Source organism: Perognathus longimembris, chromosome 12 (genome assembly GCF_023159225.1).
Source record: "Perognathus longimembris pacificus isolate PPM17 chromosome 12, ASM2315922v1, whole genome shotgun sequence".
NCBI classification, from domain to species: Eukaryota; Metazoa; Chordata; class Mammalia; order Rodentia; family Heteromyidae; genus Perognathus; species Perognathus longimembris.
Genome location: NC_063172.1, coordinates 605,555 through 623,245, shown reverse-complemented (window position 1 = coordinate 623,245; position 17,691 = coordinate 605,555). Strand labels below are relative to the sequence as shown.

Below are 17,691 nucleotides of genomic sequence, written 5' to 3'. Positions count from 1 at the left end.
ACTTAGCTTGGCCTCCTGGTCTCCCCCCCCCCCCCCTCACCTCAAGGGACTTCTCTGACCCTTCCCGCTGGTCCACCACTGAAGCTTTTCCTGCTAACTCCCCTCTCCCAAAGCCCTGCCTTCGGACCCGTCTGCGCCCCGACCACGGGCTCCTGGCTGTATAAATGCTCCCTTGAAGACCGTTTTGGCCATGCCCCTAGTGTCTTTATTCCTGAGCCTGACGGCGTCGGTGCAGGACGCAGCGCGCAGGTGGCTGCACCTCGGTGCCCTTTGGACGGCTGGCACGGACAGCTCCGTTCCTTCCGCGTCCTGGGCCTGGGCTCACGAAGGCCCCCGTGCACTCGCAACAGGCCCTTTACGCCCCCTTGCGCACGCGCCCCAGCTCTCCACCCACCTGCTCTGCGCGTCCTCCCCACGCGGGCTTCTCTCCTCGCGGTCGCCCGGCGCAGTGCCCGGAAGGGCAGCCGCGGCCCCGGCCCGCCTCCCACGCCCGGCCCGCCTCCCACGCCCCGCCGGCCCGGCCGCGGCCCCGCCTCCCACGCCCCGCCGGCCCGGCCGCGGCCACGCCCCCCCCCGGCCCGCCTCCCACGCCCCGCCGGCCCGGCCGCGGCCACGCCCCCTCCCGGCCGCGGCCCCGCCCGCCGGCCCGGCCCCGCCTCCCGCGCCCCGCCGGCGCCCCGGGGCCTGCGCGCCCGCCCGCTCTGCGCACGCGCGCGCAGAGTGGCGGCGGGCGGGGCCGGAAGGGCGGGCGGGGCCGGAAGGGCGGGCGGGGCCGGAAGGGCGGGCGGGGCCCGGGTCTGACAGCCGCCGCTCCTCGGTGGGAGCCGGGCGCCCGCCGCCCGCCGCCGCGCCGCGCCGCGCCATGGGGCTCCTGTCGGACCCGGTGCGCCGGCGCGCGCTCGCCCGCCTCGTGCTGCGTCTCAACGCGCCGCTCTGGTGAGGGCCGGGCTGGGTCGGGGGCGGCCGCGGGGTGGGGGGCCGGGCCGGCCCCCGGCCCCGCTGACCCGCCGGGCCCCCCTCCCGCGCAGCGTGCTGAGCTACCTCGCGGGCGTCGCCTGGTTCCTGGCGCTGGCCTTCCCGCCGCTGACCCAGCGCACCTACATGTCGGAGAACGCCATGGGCTCCACCATGGTGGAGGAGCAGTTTGTGGGCGGAGACCGCGCGCGCAGCTTGGCCCGCGACTTCGCTGCTCACCGCAGGAAGTCGGGGTGAGCGGCCGAGCCCCAGGGGGCCTGGGGAGGGCCGGAGGGGCGCGGGCCGGGGGCGCTACTTAGGGCTGTCTCGGTGCTTCCAGGGCTCTGCCAGTGGCCTGGCTGGAGCGGACGATGCGATCCGTGGGGCTGGAGGTCTACACGCAGAGCTTCTCCCGGAAACTGCCCTTTCCCGATGAGACCCACGAGCGCTACGTATGGAAGGGGGAGCGGGGTCTGGTGGGACCGGAAAGCCCGGGAGGGCTGGCTTGGGGCGCAGAAACTCAGTGGGAGGGGTGACCTGAGCCTTGTAGCCAGGAAAAGAAGGGGCGGGGGACCGGAGCCCTACGCTGTATTGTTGCCCTGAGGCTCCCCCCAACAATCGTTTTTGCAGATGGTGTCGGGCACCAATGTGTACGGTATCCTTCGGGCCCCGCGTGCTGCCAGCACGGAGTCCCTGGTCTTCACTGTACCCTGTGGCCCAGAGTCTACCAATAGCCAGGCTGTGGGGCTGCTCTTGGCGCTGGCATCCCATTTCCGAGGTGAGGCTCAGAGACTACTGGCCCAGGAGGATTTGGCCAGTGTTCCAGGCCTTGCTGACTTTGCCTCTCGCCTCCAGGGCAGATTTACTGGGCCAAAGATATCATCTTCCTGGTGACAGAACATGACCTCCTGGGCACTGAGGCTTGGCTCGAAGCTTACCACGATGTCAATGTCACTGGTGGGTGCTCTTGCCTCTTGGTCGTTTATGTCAGGGTTAGCTATCCTCCCTCACAGGTGCTCCCTCTGGTGCTCCTTTGCTTGCTCCTGCAGGCATGCAGTCCTCCCCTCTGCAGGGCCGGGCAGGGTCCATCCAGGCAGCTGTGGCCCTGGAGCTGAGCAGTGACGTGGTCACCAGCCTCGACGTGACTGTGGAAGGACTCAATGGGCAGCTGCCCAACCTTGACCTGCTCAACCTATTCCAGACTTTCTGCCAGAAAGGCGGGCTGCTGTGTACACTTCAGGGCAAGGTGGGACCCCACGCCTGGGAGCACAGGGCCCGTCTGAGGCGGCGCACCCATCTGACCCTGCCTTTGTGCCTCCAAAGCTGCAGCCTCAGGACTGGACCTCCGTGGATGGGCCGCTGCAGAGCCTGCAGACACTGCTGCTTATGGTTCTTCGGCAGGCCTCTGGGCGTCCTCACGGCCCCCATGGCCTCTTCCTACGCTACCGGGTGGAGGCGCTGACCCTACGTGGTATCAATAGCTTCCGCCAGTACAAGTATGACTTGGTGGCCGTGGGAAAGTAAGTACTTCTGGTTCCTTCCTTCTATGCTGGGAGCAGTGTCCCTTGGGACAAAGGAGATGGCTGACCTTGGCTCTTCCACATAACTGACAGGGCTCTGGAGGGCATGTTCCGCAAGCTCAACCACCTCCTGGAGCGCCTGCACCAGTCATTCTTCTTCTACCTGCTGCCTGCTCTCTCCCGCTTCGTCTCCATTGGCCTCTACATGCCTGCTGTCGGCTTCTTACTCCTGGTCCTTGGCCTCAAGATATCCTCCAACCCGTACTACTCACTTGTGGCCAGCCTCAAGTCCCCTCAACCTAGGCTGGAGTTTTCCTCCATCCCGCCCCGGGGGTGGGAGCGCGCCCCGCGAGCCCTGGGTCTCCCACCTGGCAAATCCCGCCACGCCTCTCGTCGGGGTCCTTGACTCGGGCCACGCTCTAGAGCTATGGATGCAGCTGCACGAGGCTGGAGTGGGTCCTGAGGAGGCTGGCGGGCGCCCCGGCCCCCGTCCTCCGCTCCCCCCGGCACAGGTGATGGTGCCCTCTTCTACTGTAGGGTCCCGAGTGGTGCTTACTGCTGCCACTTGGCTCCAGCGGGAAGGGGCGGTGGTGAGGGTCCTCCGGCCTTCCCCAGGTCCTTTATCCGGGTGCCTGTGTACCCTGCAGAGTGTGGGGCTGGCCTCCCTTGTGGCGCCTCTGCTGATCTCTCAGGCCATGGGCCTGGCCCTCTACATCCTGCCCGTTTGGGGCCAGCATGTGGCTGCCCAGCACTTCCCAGTGGCTGAGGCAGAAGCTGTGGTGCTGACGCTGCTGGCTATTTACGTGGCTGGCCTGGCCCTTCCACACAACACCCACTGGTAAGAGACGGGGCAGGTGAGGACAGGGACCCCGCAGCCCCGCAGGTGGCTCCCGTGCCGCCTCTTAAGCTTCTCGCCTTGCAGGGTGGTGAGCGTACAGACCCCGGACAGGGGCTGGATGGCCCTGAAGTTGGTGGCCCTGATTTACCTAGCACTTCAGCTGGGCTGCATCGCCCTCACCAACTTCTCACTGGGCTTCCTGCTGGCTGCCACCATGGTGCCTGCTGCTGCACTCGCCAAGCCCAGCGGGCCCCGGTAAGTGCCGGGCGCCCGCCTCACCCAGTCTCCGTCCCGTCCCCCCCCAGCACCTACCTTCACGTTCTCTCTCCATCCAGGCCCCTCTATGCTGCCCTGCTGGTGCTCACCAGCCCAGCGGTCACGCTCCTGGGCAGCTTGTTCCTGTGGCGGGAACTGCAGGAGGCGCCGTTGTCGCTGGCTGAGGGCTGGCAGCTCTTCTTGGCAGCTCTGGCCCAGGGCGTGCTGGAGCACCACACCTATGGTGCCCTGCTCTTCCCACTGCTGGCCCTGGGCCTGTACCCCTGCTGGCTGCTCTTCTGGAATGTGCTCTTCTGGAAGTGAGGTCTGCTGCCTAGGCACACTCACAGTTAAGGGCAGGGTCCCTTACACCTCCTTTCTACCTCTTTCTGGGAAATAAACAAGTGCTGTGTTTCAACTGTTCTTCGGGTCACTGGCCCACTATCCACAGGGGACCCCTAGATGTGTTTTAACTGTTCTTTGGGCTACTGGCCCGCCATGCAGAGGGGCCCCAGGCATGGACAGCACATTCTTGCACGCTTCCCTGGAGGGGTAGCCCTGATCCAGTTACTGGGTGGCATCTGCCAGGCCCTGCTGTCAGGCCTAGGAGCTCAGCCCCATCAGCACTGGGCCAGGCCTTGAGCTCTGAAGAGGCAACTGTAACCCCAACCCCAAATGCCTGCTTAGCCCCAGAGCTCACAGCTGGGCCCCGAGGGCTTTTGTGCACCACTTCCAGGGCTGTGCTAGAAACAGGGCTAGGGAGGGGAAGTGTCCTAGCCAAGGCTGAGGGGAAGTGTCCTAGCCAAGGCTGAATGAAGGGCCTGACAGGAGCTGAACCACGCAGAGACCTCCATTCTCGCTTTCACTGCCGGGCTGAGGGGCAGAGGAGCTGGAGCGCTGTAGGGGATGCCCAGGATCCGAGCTGTGGGCCCAACAAAGGTTGCCAGGGGGGCTGGGAATGTGGCCTAGTGGTAGAGTGCTCACCTCACATACATGAAGCCCTGGGTTCGATTCCTCAGCACCACATACATAGAATAAGCCAGAAGTGGCGCTGTGGCTCACGTGGTAGAGTGCTAGCCTTGAGCACAAAGAAGCCAGGGACAGTGCTCAGGCCCTGAGTTCAAGCCCCAGGACTGGCAAAAAAAAAAAAAAAGGTCACTAGGAACTTGGCATGGACTTTCTACAGACAAGAAGGGGTGTCAGGTCAGCTTCCTCAGGGTTAAGCTCACCCAGGGGAAGTGCCCTCTGAGAACAGACCTCCTTCATAGTGGAGCAGAGGTGGTACCTGATGCACAACCTGTGCCAAGGGCGCCAAGCCACAGCCCACGAAAGCCCCTTCAGTGCACCCAGGTTCCATCCTGGAGGAAAGGCAAAGCGCAGTACAGCCCTTGCGCGATACCAGGTCCACGTCAAAGATGGCTGAAGAGACCTCACAGGAAGGCAGAGGTGTCTTGGACAGTGCCCTTTACAAGTTCCAGAGTTGGGGAGACAAACACTGCACACATCTGAATAGTCCAGGGAAAGTGGAAATTAGAGACATGTCAAATGATAACTGCCCTTCACAAAACATCTGGTTAGACTCATTATTGGGATAGTTGGGGAGAAAGTAAATGCATAAACCAGTATTAACCAGGCACTGGGGGCTCACGCCTGGAATCCTAGCAACTCAGGAGGCTGAGATCTGAGAATCGCAGTTCAAAGCCAGGCAGGAAAGTCCATGAGACTTATCTCCAATTAACCACCAGAAAACTGGAAGTGGCTCTGTGGCCTAAGTGCTAGTCTTGAGCTAAAAGGTTTGGGAGAGTGCCCAGGCCCAGAGTTCAAGCCCAAGACTGGGAAAAAAAAAATCAATACTTGTAGGGAGCCTACAGCAAAGTTCATCCTGACATCTGGCTATGTTGTTATCTCAAGGAACGTGCATGGATATGGCTTACCTGAACAAGACAGGACTAATCAGAGATGTTTTACTATGTCCACAAGAGTCTGTTTTATGTTAACCATTCAACTTTATCTTGTCTTTACTGTCACCTAGTATTGCCAACTTCAAAGCTTTCTTTTCTTGAACTTTAGTAACCCTATGCTATTTCCTGATTCCTAAACTGCATATAAGCTGGAAGTTAAGAATAAACAGGCTGCAGTCCTGAGCTGCAGACCTCCTGACCCCATCTTTTGTCTCTTGTCTCTTGTCTTGTGTCTTTCTTTTTCTTCATCCTCGCCCCCTCAATCAGGATTCCCTTTCGCTGCTGGCAGGCTCCAGCAAATACTGAATATAAATACTCATCTGTTATTGTTTGCCGCTCACAACCCAGATTATAAGCAGAATGACGAGTTAGGTTGGCTTTGTAACTGCCATAGTTCTAGCACAGAGACAAGCGTGCGGTTGAACATTCCTATGAGTTTTTAAGTTTTATTTTGTGGCAGTACTGGCATTTGAACTCAGTGCTTTGTGCATATTAAACTGTCACTCTGCCTCCGTCCCCACTTTTTGTTCATTACCTAACAAACTTTTCTTCCCAACCTGGCCTTGAACAGAACCTCCAGATTTCTTTTTTTTTTTTTTTTTTCGGCCAGTCCTGGGGCTTGGACTCAGGGCCTGAGCACTGTCCCTGGCTTCTTTTTGCTCAAGGCTAGCACTCTGCCACTTGAGCCACAGCACCACTTCTAGCCGTTTTCTGCATATGTGGTGCTGGGGAATCAAACCCAAGGCCTCATGTATACGAGGCAAACTCTCTCGCCACTAGGCCATATCCCCAGCCCCGAACCTCCAGATTTCGGCCTCCTGAGTAGTTAAGGGTGCAGGTATGAGCTCCAGGGGCCTAGTCATTCCTGAGTATTTGCTAGGTGACGGGAGAGGGGCAGAGAGAGTTGTAGGATTGGACCCTGGTGAGTACAGTCTGGAAGGGAGCTCCTGGGGCAATTCACAGCATTTGTCGTCCGCTGTGTCCTTGCTGGGCCCCAAACACCACAGTAACACAGGACAGCAAGGCATTGATGGTGGCTGCATTTCTTTCCGCACAAGCCTCCTGAGCGCCTGTGTTCAGCAATCGATGACACAGACAGCGGGTTTCTAATGAAAGATGGCCTCCTCATAGGCTGGAGGGGCCCTCGGCGGGCAGCAGGAGCTGGCTGTGGCCGGAGAGCAGGGGGAACAGCCAGGGCCCTGCTGGGCTGCAGAGCTGAAGGCGTATGGCTGCTGGGCCCAGTGCTGGGGCTGGAACACAGAGCCTGGGTGCTCTGATGAAGTGCTGGGTTCCGCGGATTTCCTCCTCTAGGCCCTGGAAGGTCTGAGGAACTCAAGTACAGCTGAGGTGGGACAGACGCAGGTGGCCACACCTGGCTGGGGAAGCTGGGGGGGGGGGCTGCCTTGGGGGAGCTGCCAGCCTCACCTAGGTCACAGATGGAGCGGGGAGAAAGGCCTGCTTGCGGTGGCTTGTCATGGGGGGAAGGTCTGGGAAGGCCTGGAGCTCAGCGGGCAGCTGCACCCCAGGACTGACTACCCCAGCGGTCTTCCCGTGGCCAGGCCCTGTGCAGATACCTCCTGGGATGGCACACCGGACATTCTGGGCATCCCTGCACCTCACTCGGGCCCTTTCCAGATCACTCCACCTTCCTTGGGGTTTCTGGGTGGGAGTGACGAGTACTCTTTCATAAGCTGCAGTTGCTTTCTCCATGTGCAGGGCCAAGTCTCCAGCCCAGACTCCATTTTGAAGCTGTCCCATGTGACCCCGCCCTTCCTTGTGTCTCAGCCGTGTGAGTGCAATACACCCTACATGAGCTTCTTCCTCCTCCATCCGCCTCTCTGTGGTCTGTCTCATCACAGGACCTCCTCGGCTCCCTCCCTGGCCCGGGCCCCTCTATCTCCAGTGCACCACCTCCTACCTGTTCATCCTTTGCCTGCTGCAGCAGTGACCAGTTGCTGCCCTGTCACTTTCAGCCAAAGCTGCCTCTTTAGTGTCTTTGCAGCAGCCAGAGCAATGCCCTGTAATACTATACTGAGCTGACGAGGCTGGCTCCTCAGTCACAGACTCTAGAAGTTGCCCACTGAGCCCCAGGTGAATGTGACTCAGTCTCCAAGGCCTGCATAGCCAACTCCTGCCTGTCTCTTAAGAACATTTTTCTCACCCCAGGGGAAAAAAGCTCCCCCATCAGCATTCTCCATTCTCTGCTCTCCTCCCCTCCCAGCTCCAGCACAATTAATCAACGTTCTATCTTCATAGGGTTCCATACTTTAAGAATGTAGTCACATGGGCTGGGGATATGGCCTAGTGGCAAGAGAGCCTGCCTCGTATACATGTAAGCCCTGGGTTCAATTCCCCAGCACCACATATATGGAAAACGGCCAGAAGTGGCGCTGTGGCTCAAGTGGCAGAGCGCTAGCCTTGAGCAAAAGGAAGCCAGGGACGGCGCTCAGGCCCTGAGTCCAAGCCCCAGGACTGGCAAAAAAAAAAAAAAAAAAAAAAAAAAAAAAAAAAAAGAATGTAGTCACATGCATCTTTTACTTAGGTAATTGTTTTCAAGATTTATCCATGTTGTAGCAAGTATCAGCATTTCATTACTTTTTTTTTTTTTTTTCTTTTGCCAGTCCTGGGCCTTGGACTCATTGCCTAGGCACTATCCCTGAGCTTTCTTTTGCTCAAGGCTAGCACTCTAACACTTGAGCCACAGTACCACTTCTGGCTTTTTCTGTGTCTGTGGTGCTGAGAAACCGAACCCAGGGCTTCATGCATGCTAGGCAAGTGCTCTACCACTTCCTTTTGATGCTTGAACAATAGCCTATCATGTGAGTGTGCTGTTTTGTCTATCCATTTGTCAGTTGATAGGCTTTGGAACTCTTTCAGTTTTTGGTTATTATAAAGTGCTATGCTCATTTGTGTGCAAGTTTTTGTATGGGCACACATTTTCCTTTTAGTTTATTGTTAACTAATTTAGTTTGGCAATACTGGGTTTGAACTTACAACCTTACACTTAATTAGGCTGGCACTTTTTCACTGAGCCACACTTCCCCCCTGGATCTACATCTTTATTTCTCCTGGGTACATACCTACGCCATGAGTTACTTGTGTTTATCACAGGGAAGAAGTGCCAAAGCAGTTATGCCATTTTACATACCCGTCAGCCACATCCAAGGATTCCAGTTTCTCCACATCCTCCTCAAAACTTGATATTGTACATCTTATTACAACCAGCCCAGAGGGTGTCAAGTGATAGCCCTGGCGGCTGTGATTTGCATTTCCCTACTGTGTGAGGTCAAACATCACCCATGTGCTTTTGGTGCGTTGTGGATATTCTTGTGCCTTTTCCAAACCTGAAGGTCAGTCACACTGAAGAGTACTGCCATTTTAGTGATACTAAGTTGGACAATCTGTAAGCTAACCAATTTCGTTTGTTGTTGTTGCTTTAGTGTGTGTGTGTGTGTGTGTGTGTGTGTGTCACAAGTTCTCTGGCGTGAGCTGGGGGCCCGAGCACTGTGCGTGAACTTCTCTTCCCTTCTCCAGGCTAGCCCTCGGCCACTTGAAGCACAGCTCCTTTCCCGGCGATTTGGACTCCCCCGCCGGAGCCGGCTTAGAGCCGCCGTCCTCGGGTCGCAGCCTCCGGAGCGGGGAGGGCGGCAGGCGCGAGCGCCCGGCCTTCCCCGGCCTTCCCGAGGGGCGAGGTTCCGAGCCGCCTCTCCACGTGCGTCCGCCAGGGGCTCCGGGCGACCTGGCCCTCCCCCCGGGGGTCGCTCTCCCTCCCCCGGCCCCGGCGGGTGGCACGGGTTTCTCTGTTCCCTTTGCACGGCTGCAGCCCGCACCGCCACAGTCTGCCCCCGCGTGATCGCGACATCCGCTCCCTTTCCACACGTACACCTCCGAGAGCCCGCGGGGCCGGGCGGCTGGCGGGTTGGACGGGGTGGCTCGGCGGGGCGGCTCGGCGGGGCGGGCTCGGCGGGGCGGGCTCGGCGGGGCGGGCGGCTGGCGGGGCGGCTGGCGGGTTCGGCGGGGCGGCTCGGCGGGGCGGGGCGGCTGGCGGATTCGGCGGGGCGGGCTCGGCGGGCGGGGCGGGGCGGCTCGGCGGGGCGGGCTCGGCGGGCGGGGCGGGGCGGGGCGGCCGGGCGCTCGGCGCGGTCCGCGGAAGCCGCCGGTGCTGAGCCGGGGCCCCGGTGCTCGGCGCCTCGCGGCGGCGCGGCTGGGGAGCCGGTCGGGGCGCCCCGGGCCGTCCCGGGACCGCCGGTCTCCCTGGCGACGGGGAAGCGCGGGGCGGGGCCCGGCCGCGGGGCCCCGCCCCCGGCCCGGCTCTCGCGCGGTTTGAGCTCGCGTGGTGCCGCAGGGGCCGACGGGAGCGGCGGCCGCGCTGAGGAGGGCCGACATGGCGGCGGCGGCTTCTTCGCTCCGAGGCGCGGTGCTGGGCCCGCGGGGCGCGGGGCTCCCGGGCGCGTGTGCCCGGGGCCTGCTGGGCGGCGGGCGGCCCGGGCAGCTTCCGCTGAGGACGGCTCAGGTGAGCGCGGGCCGGGCGCTGGCGCCGCGCGCCCTCAGCCCGTGAAGGTCACGGCGGGGAGGCTCGGGGCGCGCGCCGACGGCGGGGGGGAGGCGGCCCCCGCGCGGACCCCGGGTCCCCGCACGGCCCCGGGGGCCGGCCGGGCGCAGCCGGACCGCCGGCGGGGCGTCCCCGGCGCGGAGCGCGGCCCGGCCGGGCGCGGGGCCGGCGGGCGCTGGCCGGCCGGCGGGCGTCCCTCGGAGGGCGCGCCGCGAAGGCGCCCGTCGCCGGCTGTCCAGCCCGGGCCCGCGCCCCGAAGTGACCCCGCCCTGACCTCGGCCAGCTGCCGGTGACCTTGGTCTGCCGCGGCACCCACGGTCACCTCGGCTTGACCCCTGGCTTCGGGTCCAAGAGCACCCCGTACCCGCTCCCCGGGGCCGGATTGGGCCTGGGAAGGGCGGGGCAGGGCGGGCGCCCCCGGGTCCCCCGCGGGCGGTGGCCTGTGCTCGTATGCAAGAGGTGGGCGCCCATCCCGACCCCCAGGTCGGTGAGTGGCGCCCTGGCGGGGGCTGAGCGGAGCTCTTGCAGGCAGTGTCCTTGTCCTCGAAATCTGGCCCTTCCCGGGGCCGGAAGGTGATGCTGTCTGCGCTCGGCGTGCTGGCGGCCGGCGGCGCGGGACTGGCTGTGGCCCTGCATTCCGCTGTGAGTGCTAGTGATCTGGAGCTGCACCCCCCCAGCTATCCGTGGTCGCACCGTGGCCTCCTGTCCTCTTTGGACCACACCAGGTGTGCAGATGGCTGGCTCGGGGAGTTTCGGGGTGGATTGGGATCTTCTGTGCTCCTAGCCCTTTCTCTCTCTCTCTCTCTCTAGCATCCGGAGGGGTTTCCAAGTATATAAGCAAGTGTGCTCTTCCTGCCACAGCATGGATCTTGTGGCTTACCGCCACCTGGTGGGCGTGTGCTACACGGAGGAAGAAGCGAAGGCACTGGCCGAGGAGGTGTGGGGGTCTGGAGACGTGGGCCGGCAGGGCTTGGGGCGTCTGTTAGGATGGGACTGCAGAGTTACGACCCGCCTATCCGTGACAGGTGGAGGTCCAAGATGGCCCCAATGAAAATGGGGAGATGTTCATGAGGCCAGGAAAACTATCCGACTATTTGCCAAAACCATATCCTAATGAGGAGGCTGCCAGAGCCGCCAACAATGGAGCCTTGCCCCCTGACCTCAGCTACATCGTGAGAGCTAGGTACATGGGCAGTCCACAGGGTGGGGCTGGAGGGGAGCAGGAAGAGGTAGGTCTGCCTGTGCCAGAGGCTGAGGAGTCATGGGTCTGGTTTTCAGGCACGGTGGTGAGGACTACGTCTTCTCTTTGCTCACGGGCTACTGTGAGCCACCCACTGGGGTGTCACTACGAGAAGGCCTCTACTTCAATCCCTACTTCCCAGGCCAGGCCATTGGCATGGCCCCTCCCATCTATAATGAAGTCTTGGAGTTTGACGATGGTGAGTGTTTCACTGAGTCCTTTCCCGTCCCTAAGCATACTTGCTATCCCTGTGTTCTGGTCCTGCCCACTTCTCATCTAGGCCTATCTGAGCAAGTCTCTGGAGTCCTGACCCTTTGAAGCCTTGGGTAGGGGCCAGTCTACCTCCAGGGAACAGGGTTGCAAGTCGCCCAGAATGGGTAGATACCAAAGGTAGCTCTTAATGCTTGTCTTTGGCCCAGGCACCCCAGCTTCTATGTCCCAGGTTGCCAAGGATATCGCTACCTTCCTGCGCTGGGCATCTGAGCCAGAACACGACCATCGAAAACGCATGGGCCTTAAGGTGAAGGGTTGAGGAAGGGTTACAGTTGCCATTGGAGAGGGGCTGGGTGGGGTCCTTCCTGTTCCCCTCTTCTAAGCCTCCTTTGTCCTCAGATGTTGATGATGGTAGGCTTGCTGGTGCCCTTGACATATGCCTTGAAGCGGCATAAGTGGTCAGTCCTGAAGAGCCGAAAGTTGGCATACCGGCCACCCAAGTGACCCTATCCAAGGTTGGCTTGCTATCTTGCCTGAACAGACCCTCAAGCCCAGGAGCCATCCTAAGGCACGTTCAGGCCTCAGCTGGTCCACTTGGCCCAGCCCGTCTTCATCTGGGACGAGGAGAGGGGGAAGGAGACCAGGCTCTCACTCCAGATCTTCCTTCAGCCCCCATCATGGAAATAAATTAAGTTTCTCAACATTCACCTTTGCAGTGTTCTGTGACAGGATTGCATGCTTTCAGGGGACTCGGGGACCAAGACCCAGACCCCGTGTGTCTAGCTGCGCCCTGTACAATACCTGAGTCCAGACTGGTGAGTGTGAGATGAAAACCAGAAAACTGGTCAAGGTGCTGGTGGCTCACTCCTGTCCTCGTTGCTACTCTCGAGGCTGAGAGCTGAGGGTCGTGGTTCCAAGCCAGCCCAGGCAGTAAAGTCCATGAGACTGTCTTATCTCTACCCAAAACAGCTGGAAATGGAGCTGAGATTCAATTGGTAGTGTGCTAGCATTGAACAAAAGAAGCTCAGGGACAGCACCCAGGTCCTGAATTCACGCCCCAGGACTTGCACATACACATGAAAACAAACCTGGTGGGCTGGGGATATGGCCTAGTGGCAAGAATTTCCTCCTATACGTGAAGCCCTGGGTTCAATTCCTCAGCACCACATAAATGAGGCCAGAAGTGGCGCTGTGGCTCAAGTGGCAGAGTGCTAGCCTTGAGCAAAAAGAAGCCAGGGACTGTGCTCAGGCCCTGAGTTCAAGGCCCAGGACTGGCCAAAAAAAAAAAAAAGAAAAAGAAAAAGAAAGCAAACAAACCTGGCTGTTAGACTGCCGCACCCAGCAGGGTGGGTATGACCAGGCACAGGGGTGTAAAGGTCATGGCTCAGTTGATCATGGTCCAGGGACTGGTAGGATAAACAAAGTATCGGATTATTGGACCACTCTGCCTCCAGCCTGTGGGCAACTACTGTATCAGCAAGGGGAATACTGCAGATAGCTGAGCAGTACTGAGCTTTTGCTCAGGCAGGTGCCCAACCACTGAGTCTTAGCTCCATTTACACCCTTTTTTGAGTAGTTTATTGAAGATAAGTCTCAGATTTAACTGCCTGGGCTGGCTTTGAACCACAGTCCTCAGCCTCCTGAGCAGCTAGGATTGTAGGTATGAGCCACTAGTGAGTGGTAAGTCTGAGTCCAGGTACCTAAGTCAGAGCATGGTAGGGGGTCCATCTGCTGATGAAGACCTTGTCTCATTCCCAACAGCCCTGGCAGCTGAGCTCAGGCTCTGTACTGAGACACAGAGAAGGAGACAGGGGGCTGGTTCAAAGTGTTTAATGACCACCACTCCCTGGTAGCTCTGTCCTCAGTAAGCAGTCGGCAAAGATCCCTTTGTTTCAGGAGGTAATCCCAGGACTTGGGCCTTTAAAGGAAGGTGCCTGTTCTCATAACCTGGGGGACAGGGAGACAGGTCATTCCTGCTGGTCTGTCCTGGGTCCCCCGCCTGCCTTGCCTCTCATACCTGTGGCTCCTAGGTGGAGACTGCAGAGAGAGGGTCCCAAGCACTTGGCCTCTGGGTGCTGCACATCTCACAACCAGGACGGCTTGGGGCATTGATGAAGGTGCAGGAAGGACATGGCCAGCCAGGCTGGAGGAGCAGGGAAGATGTTGCTTACTTGTTCCCACAGCTGCCTAGGCCTGGCTCATCCCCAGAAGCTCTGGTCCCTTGCCCACCTGAAGGGGACTTGGGGGGGGGGCTGGAACTTACTGGCTTGGGGGCAGAGGGCAGCCCCGCTGATTGGGGAAACAAGCATTCTGGTTCTTCATCCATCTGGGAGTGTTGAGTACTGTGTCCTATGGCAGAGGAAGGGCACTCAGGGCTGTCACAGGCTGAACCCCACCTTCCCACTCCTATCAAGAACTGACCTGGGGGCTGGGGATATGGCCTAGTGGCAAGAGTGCCTGCCTCGGATACACGAGGCCCTAGGTTCGATTCCCCAGCACCACATATACAGAAAACAGCCAGAAGCGGCGCTGTGGCTCAAGTGTTAGAGTGCTAGCCTTGAGTGGGAAGAAGCCAGGGACAGTGCTCAGGCCCTGAGTCCAAAGGCCCAGGACTGGCAAAAAAAAAAAAAAAAAAAAAAAAAAAAAAAAAAAGAACTGACCTGGGGCCTCTCGGGGGACTGAGAGCAAATAGAGATAGGCAGGGTCTCCATCCTGCTGGACCCCATAGGAAGCAAGGCTCCGTTCAGGCATACAGAGGCAATGCCCAATGATCCAGCGCTGCACAGCTGGTGGGAAACCAAATTCCGAGAACACCTGCAGGCAGAGGATCAAGGCTGGGCAGTGTCACCAGACTCCCTCCTCCACACCAGGGCTTCTGAGATCCCACGCGTACCTGCTCCTGGAGGGCTGCAATGGTGCAGTGGGGGTGGATCTGGAGTGAAATGTGGGCGGGAGACGCAGAGGATGCAGCAGATGTGGCATCTTCAACTGTCACCTGCAGCCTGGGTGAGAATGCAGGTCAGGGGGTTGGTTGCACAGGAAACCTGAGGGTGGGCGGAGGAAGACCAGGCCTCACCTGATGGGACCAGGTGGGAAGCAGGCTTCTGGGAGCTGGATATCGAGAGCCACGTGACCCTGGGCCAGGATCGCTGCCACTTGGGCTGCCCCTTTCTGGTCCCCACCTGCAACAGCCTGGGCCAAGCGCCTGGCCAGCTCTTCTACGGGGGAAGAGGGCCAGTATCACAGCCAGACACTAAACACTTGCCCTGCCACCCCCTCTAGCTGCCTTCCCCTACCTTTCTCAGCCAAGTCTCCAGGGCTCTGGGGAAGATGCACCTCAAGTTGGGATGCTGTGGGTGTTGGGGCCACAGGGGGACAGGGCAAGGAAGCATGGCACTTTTCTGCACCCAGGGCTAGGGCTGGGCTGCCACTGCCTAAGAAGGAGGAAGATGTGGAAGATGTGGAGTTCACTGACAGCCTCCACCAAGACCTCTCCCCAGCGGTTTCCAGGATCTTTGCCTTTGCTCTCTTCATTTTTATCCGCAGGCTACATTTCTAAGCTAAGGCTTACCCTCCCAGCTTGGCCCTTGTAAACATCTGAGGTCCTGCCTGACTCCTTTGTGCAGAAGCTACACTTCTGGCAAAGTGGACCTGGAGTCCTAAACCCTCCTGTTGCCTGGCCCTACCTATGCTCCTTTTCCACAAAGCAGAACCAATAGAAGACCTGCAGAGTGACATGAACGCCCCCTGTTCTCCTGCCCCCGCCCCCTCCGGCAGGGAACACACACATAGTGCCTGCCCTGGGCATCCAGACCCACCGTTCCCCCTTTACCCCACTGTGTCAGTGACTCAAGGCCCTCAGTATCCTCAACAGTCCCCACTACAAGTAGGACCCTCTAAGCACCTGGTGCTGTACCCGTGCCCTCTGGGTCACTGCACACACTTCCCTCAGGGCTGTGTGTGTGTGTGCTGGTACTGGGGCTTAAACTCGGCCTGGGTTCTCACTGTTACTTAGTTGAATTCACTCACAGCTAGTACTCACTTCCAGCTTTTTGGTGGTTAATTGGACATAAGAATTTCACAGACTTCCCTGTCCAGGGTGGCTTTCGACTATGATCCTCAGATCTCAGCCATCTGAGTAGCTGGGATTACAGAGTAATAAGCAACTGCCTTGCTTCTTTCCCAAGGTGATCCTTTGCCACTCTGTTTTACTTAGCAGCCCTCCTTGTCTCTGCCAGCTAACTGAAATTTATAGAAATGTAGGATGGAAATTTGAGGTTCTGTCCATTAAAGTGCCCAGTACAGAGCAGTGGCCAAGTACCTATCTGCTGTGGACAAGTTACTGAAATAAACCTTTATAATACTGAGCTCCCTGGGCCTACCTTTCCTGCCCTTCTCCTGATACATGCCAGGCCCTCTTCTTCATACTTCTCTCTGGTTTACCTCTCTGGAGTCCCTAGTGGGGGCTACTTCATGGCTCCACTAACAGGCCCTATCTAGAACTACCCGGTGCTGTTCCTCAATCCTGACCACTGAATCATTTAAACAGACATGAAACTCCGAAGAACCTTTAGGAACATCCTCTTTTTCAGTACTATCTGCACCACCTCACACAACTGCATAAGTTTCTGTCTTAAGGAATGCAGACCTGAGCCTGTCCTGAACACCCTCTTCTTCCTTTTCATCACTGTCTGATATTCCAGGTGCTAGCTCCTCAACCTCTAATCTGTCCGCTTTCTCCTCCTGGGAGCTTTTCCAGATGCCCAGCTCTTCCCCTCACGGTCTCCAGCCAAGTCTAGGGGAATAGGGCTGCTCCAGTGAGCCTTCCTTCCAGGGCACTACCATTCTGTCCCTCTGCGGTGGCACCTTGCACCAGGGCTGCCCACCGCTGAGCTTCCTGGGGGTTGAGGAACTGCAGGCTGAAGGGTCCAGGTCCTCCTGGTGGAGGCTGCAGTTCATGCTGGCTGGGGCCACGGACTGTGTAGGAAACTGACTCCAAGGACCACTCCAGACCGACCTGGAGAGCAGGAGAGTCCAAGGTCAGTGAAGGTCAGTGTTCTTCACTTTGGACAGTTGAGATGATTTTTTTTGGTCGGTCGTGGGACTTGAACTCAGGGCCTGGGCACTGCCACTGAGCTCTTCAGCTCAAGGCCAGCGCTCTACCATTTGAGCCACAGCACCACTTCCGGCTTTCTGGTGGTTCACTGAAGTCATCGGACTTTGCTGGCCGGGCTGGTTTTTAACCGCGATGCTCGGATCTCGGCCTGCGGAGTGAGCCCGGGGGTCCCCGGCTTTAACGCTATTATCTCATCGAGTCCTCACAGAGGCTGTGAGGCGGGCACAGGCACTTTACAGGCCAGAGATGAGCAAGGAACCGTAGTTACGGCTCAGGGGTTCGCCGCGGAGGGTCCCGGCCCGAGCCCCGCGCCCGCCCTACTCACCGCCCCGGGCCCCGACCCCAGCAGCTCCAGGCGGAAGCGCCCGGGCCGCGCGGGGTCCGAGCTCAGCTGCAGCCTCCGGAGCTGCGCCTCCGCGTCCGGCCCCGCGCCCAGCGGCCGCACCGCCGCGTGCACGGCCCCGAGCACCGCCGCGGGGCCCGAGCCTGCGGCCGCCGCCGCCCCGCCCGCCGGCGGCGCCATCTCAGGTCCCTCGGGGTCCAGGCTCCGAGACGGCTTCCGTGAGACCGGGAAGCCCAGCACTTCCGCCGGCCAGGAAGCGGGGCCCCGAGCCTGGGTTCCGGGCGCGGCCGGCGCGCTGCGGCCGGGAACCGGGGACCCTCCCGCGGCGTCCAGAGGTGGGCACCGCCGGGTCGCCGGAGCCGCGTTCCAACCGGGCCTCGGGGGCAGTGTCGGGACCGACCGAAGCAGCGGCCCGGAACGGAGGGCGGGCGCGCAGGCTCTTCGCCTCCAAGGCTCGGGGCCGGAGGCGGCAGCCGGGCCGACTACCTGGACGGGCAGGGGGGCTGGAGCGGCCACGCCGGGGCCGCTGGGCTACGGCCGGAGCCCCCTCGGCTCTCCCCGCCGGGCTTCGCGTTGGGAAAATCCGCGACCCCGAAGGCGGGGCCTCGAGGCCTCAGCCAATGAGCGTGAGGGGGGTGGGCGGGTTCGTGCGCCCGGAGCCTGACAGACACGCGTCGCAGCCAGAAGGAATGGGAGATG

General features: G+C 60.0%; 3 protein-coding genes across 7 annotated transcripts; 2 read left to right on the top strand and 1 right to left on the bottom strand.

Annotated features, from left to right (window-relative positions):
- Window positions 1–779: 779 nt before the first annotated feature.
- On the top strand, window positions 780–3,985 carry Gpaa1 (glycosylphosphatidylinositol anchor attachment 1). The gene is made up of 12 exons (XM_048359313.1): window positions 780–936; window positions 1,029–1,208; window positions 1,295–1,406; window positions 1,585–1,732; window positions 1,810–1,911; window positions 2,004–2,200; window positions 2,278–2,474; window positions 2,568–2,721; window positions 2,891–2,986; window positions 3,122–3,312; window positions 3,397–3,567; window positions 3,648–3,985. Exons 1-12 carry the CDS (start codon window positions 863–865, stop codon window positions 3,889–3,891), a joined length of 1,866 nt encoding a protein of 621 aa, XP_048215270.1. The 5' UTR covers window positions 780–862; the 3' UTR covers window positions 3,892–3,985.
- A 5,912-nt stretch (window positions 3,986–9,897) lies between these two features.
- On the top strand, window positions 9,898–12,240 carry LOC125360827 (cytochrome c1, heme protein, mitochondrial). Its single transcript, XM_048358957.1, has 7 exons — window positions 9,898–10,041; window positions 10,609–10,805; window positions 10,891–11,017; window positions 11,106–11,263; window positions 11,359–11,519; window positions 11,740–11,840; window positions 11,933–12,240. The coding sequence occupies exons 1-7, from the start codon at window positions 9,913–9,915 to the stop codon at window positions 12,035–12,037; spliced, it is 978 nt and encodes a 325-aa protein (XP_048214914.1). The 5' UTR covers window positions 9,898–9,912; the 3' UTR covers window positions 12,038–12,240.
- Window positions 12,241–13,347: 1,107 nt separating this feature from the next.
- Sharpin (SHANK associated RH domain interactor) lies at window positions 13,348–17,581 on the bottom strand. Of its 5 annotated transcripts, none has more exons than XR_007212774.1 (9): window positions 16,975–17,581; window positions 16,376–16,550; window positions 14,830–14,967; window positions 14,610–14,751; window positions 14,427–14,535; window positions 14,194–14,347; window positions 13,763–13,954; window positions 13,551–13,676; window positions 13,348–13,480 (listed from the first exon to the last, which is right to left on the bottom strand). XR_007212774.1 is itself a non-coding variant. In XM_048358518.1 (9 exons), the coding sequence occupies exons 1-8, from the start codon at window positions 17,170–17,172 to the stop codon at window positions 13,560–13,562; spliced, it is 1,191 nt and encodes a 396-aa protein (XP_048214475.1). In that variant the 5' UTR covers window positions 17,173–17,581; the 3' UTR covers window positions 13,348–13,480; window positions 13,551–13,559. The 5 variants fall into 5 exon arrangements, 3 of the variants coding, with proteins under 3 accessions (XP_048214475.1, XP_048214476.1, XP_048214477.1); XR_007212775.1 differs by having other exon boundaries at window positions 13,763–13,882; XM_048358518.1 differs by having other exon boundaries at window positions 13,797–13,954.
- Window positions 17,582–17,691: the final 110 nt, after the last annotated feature.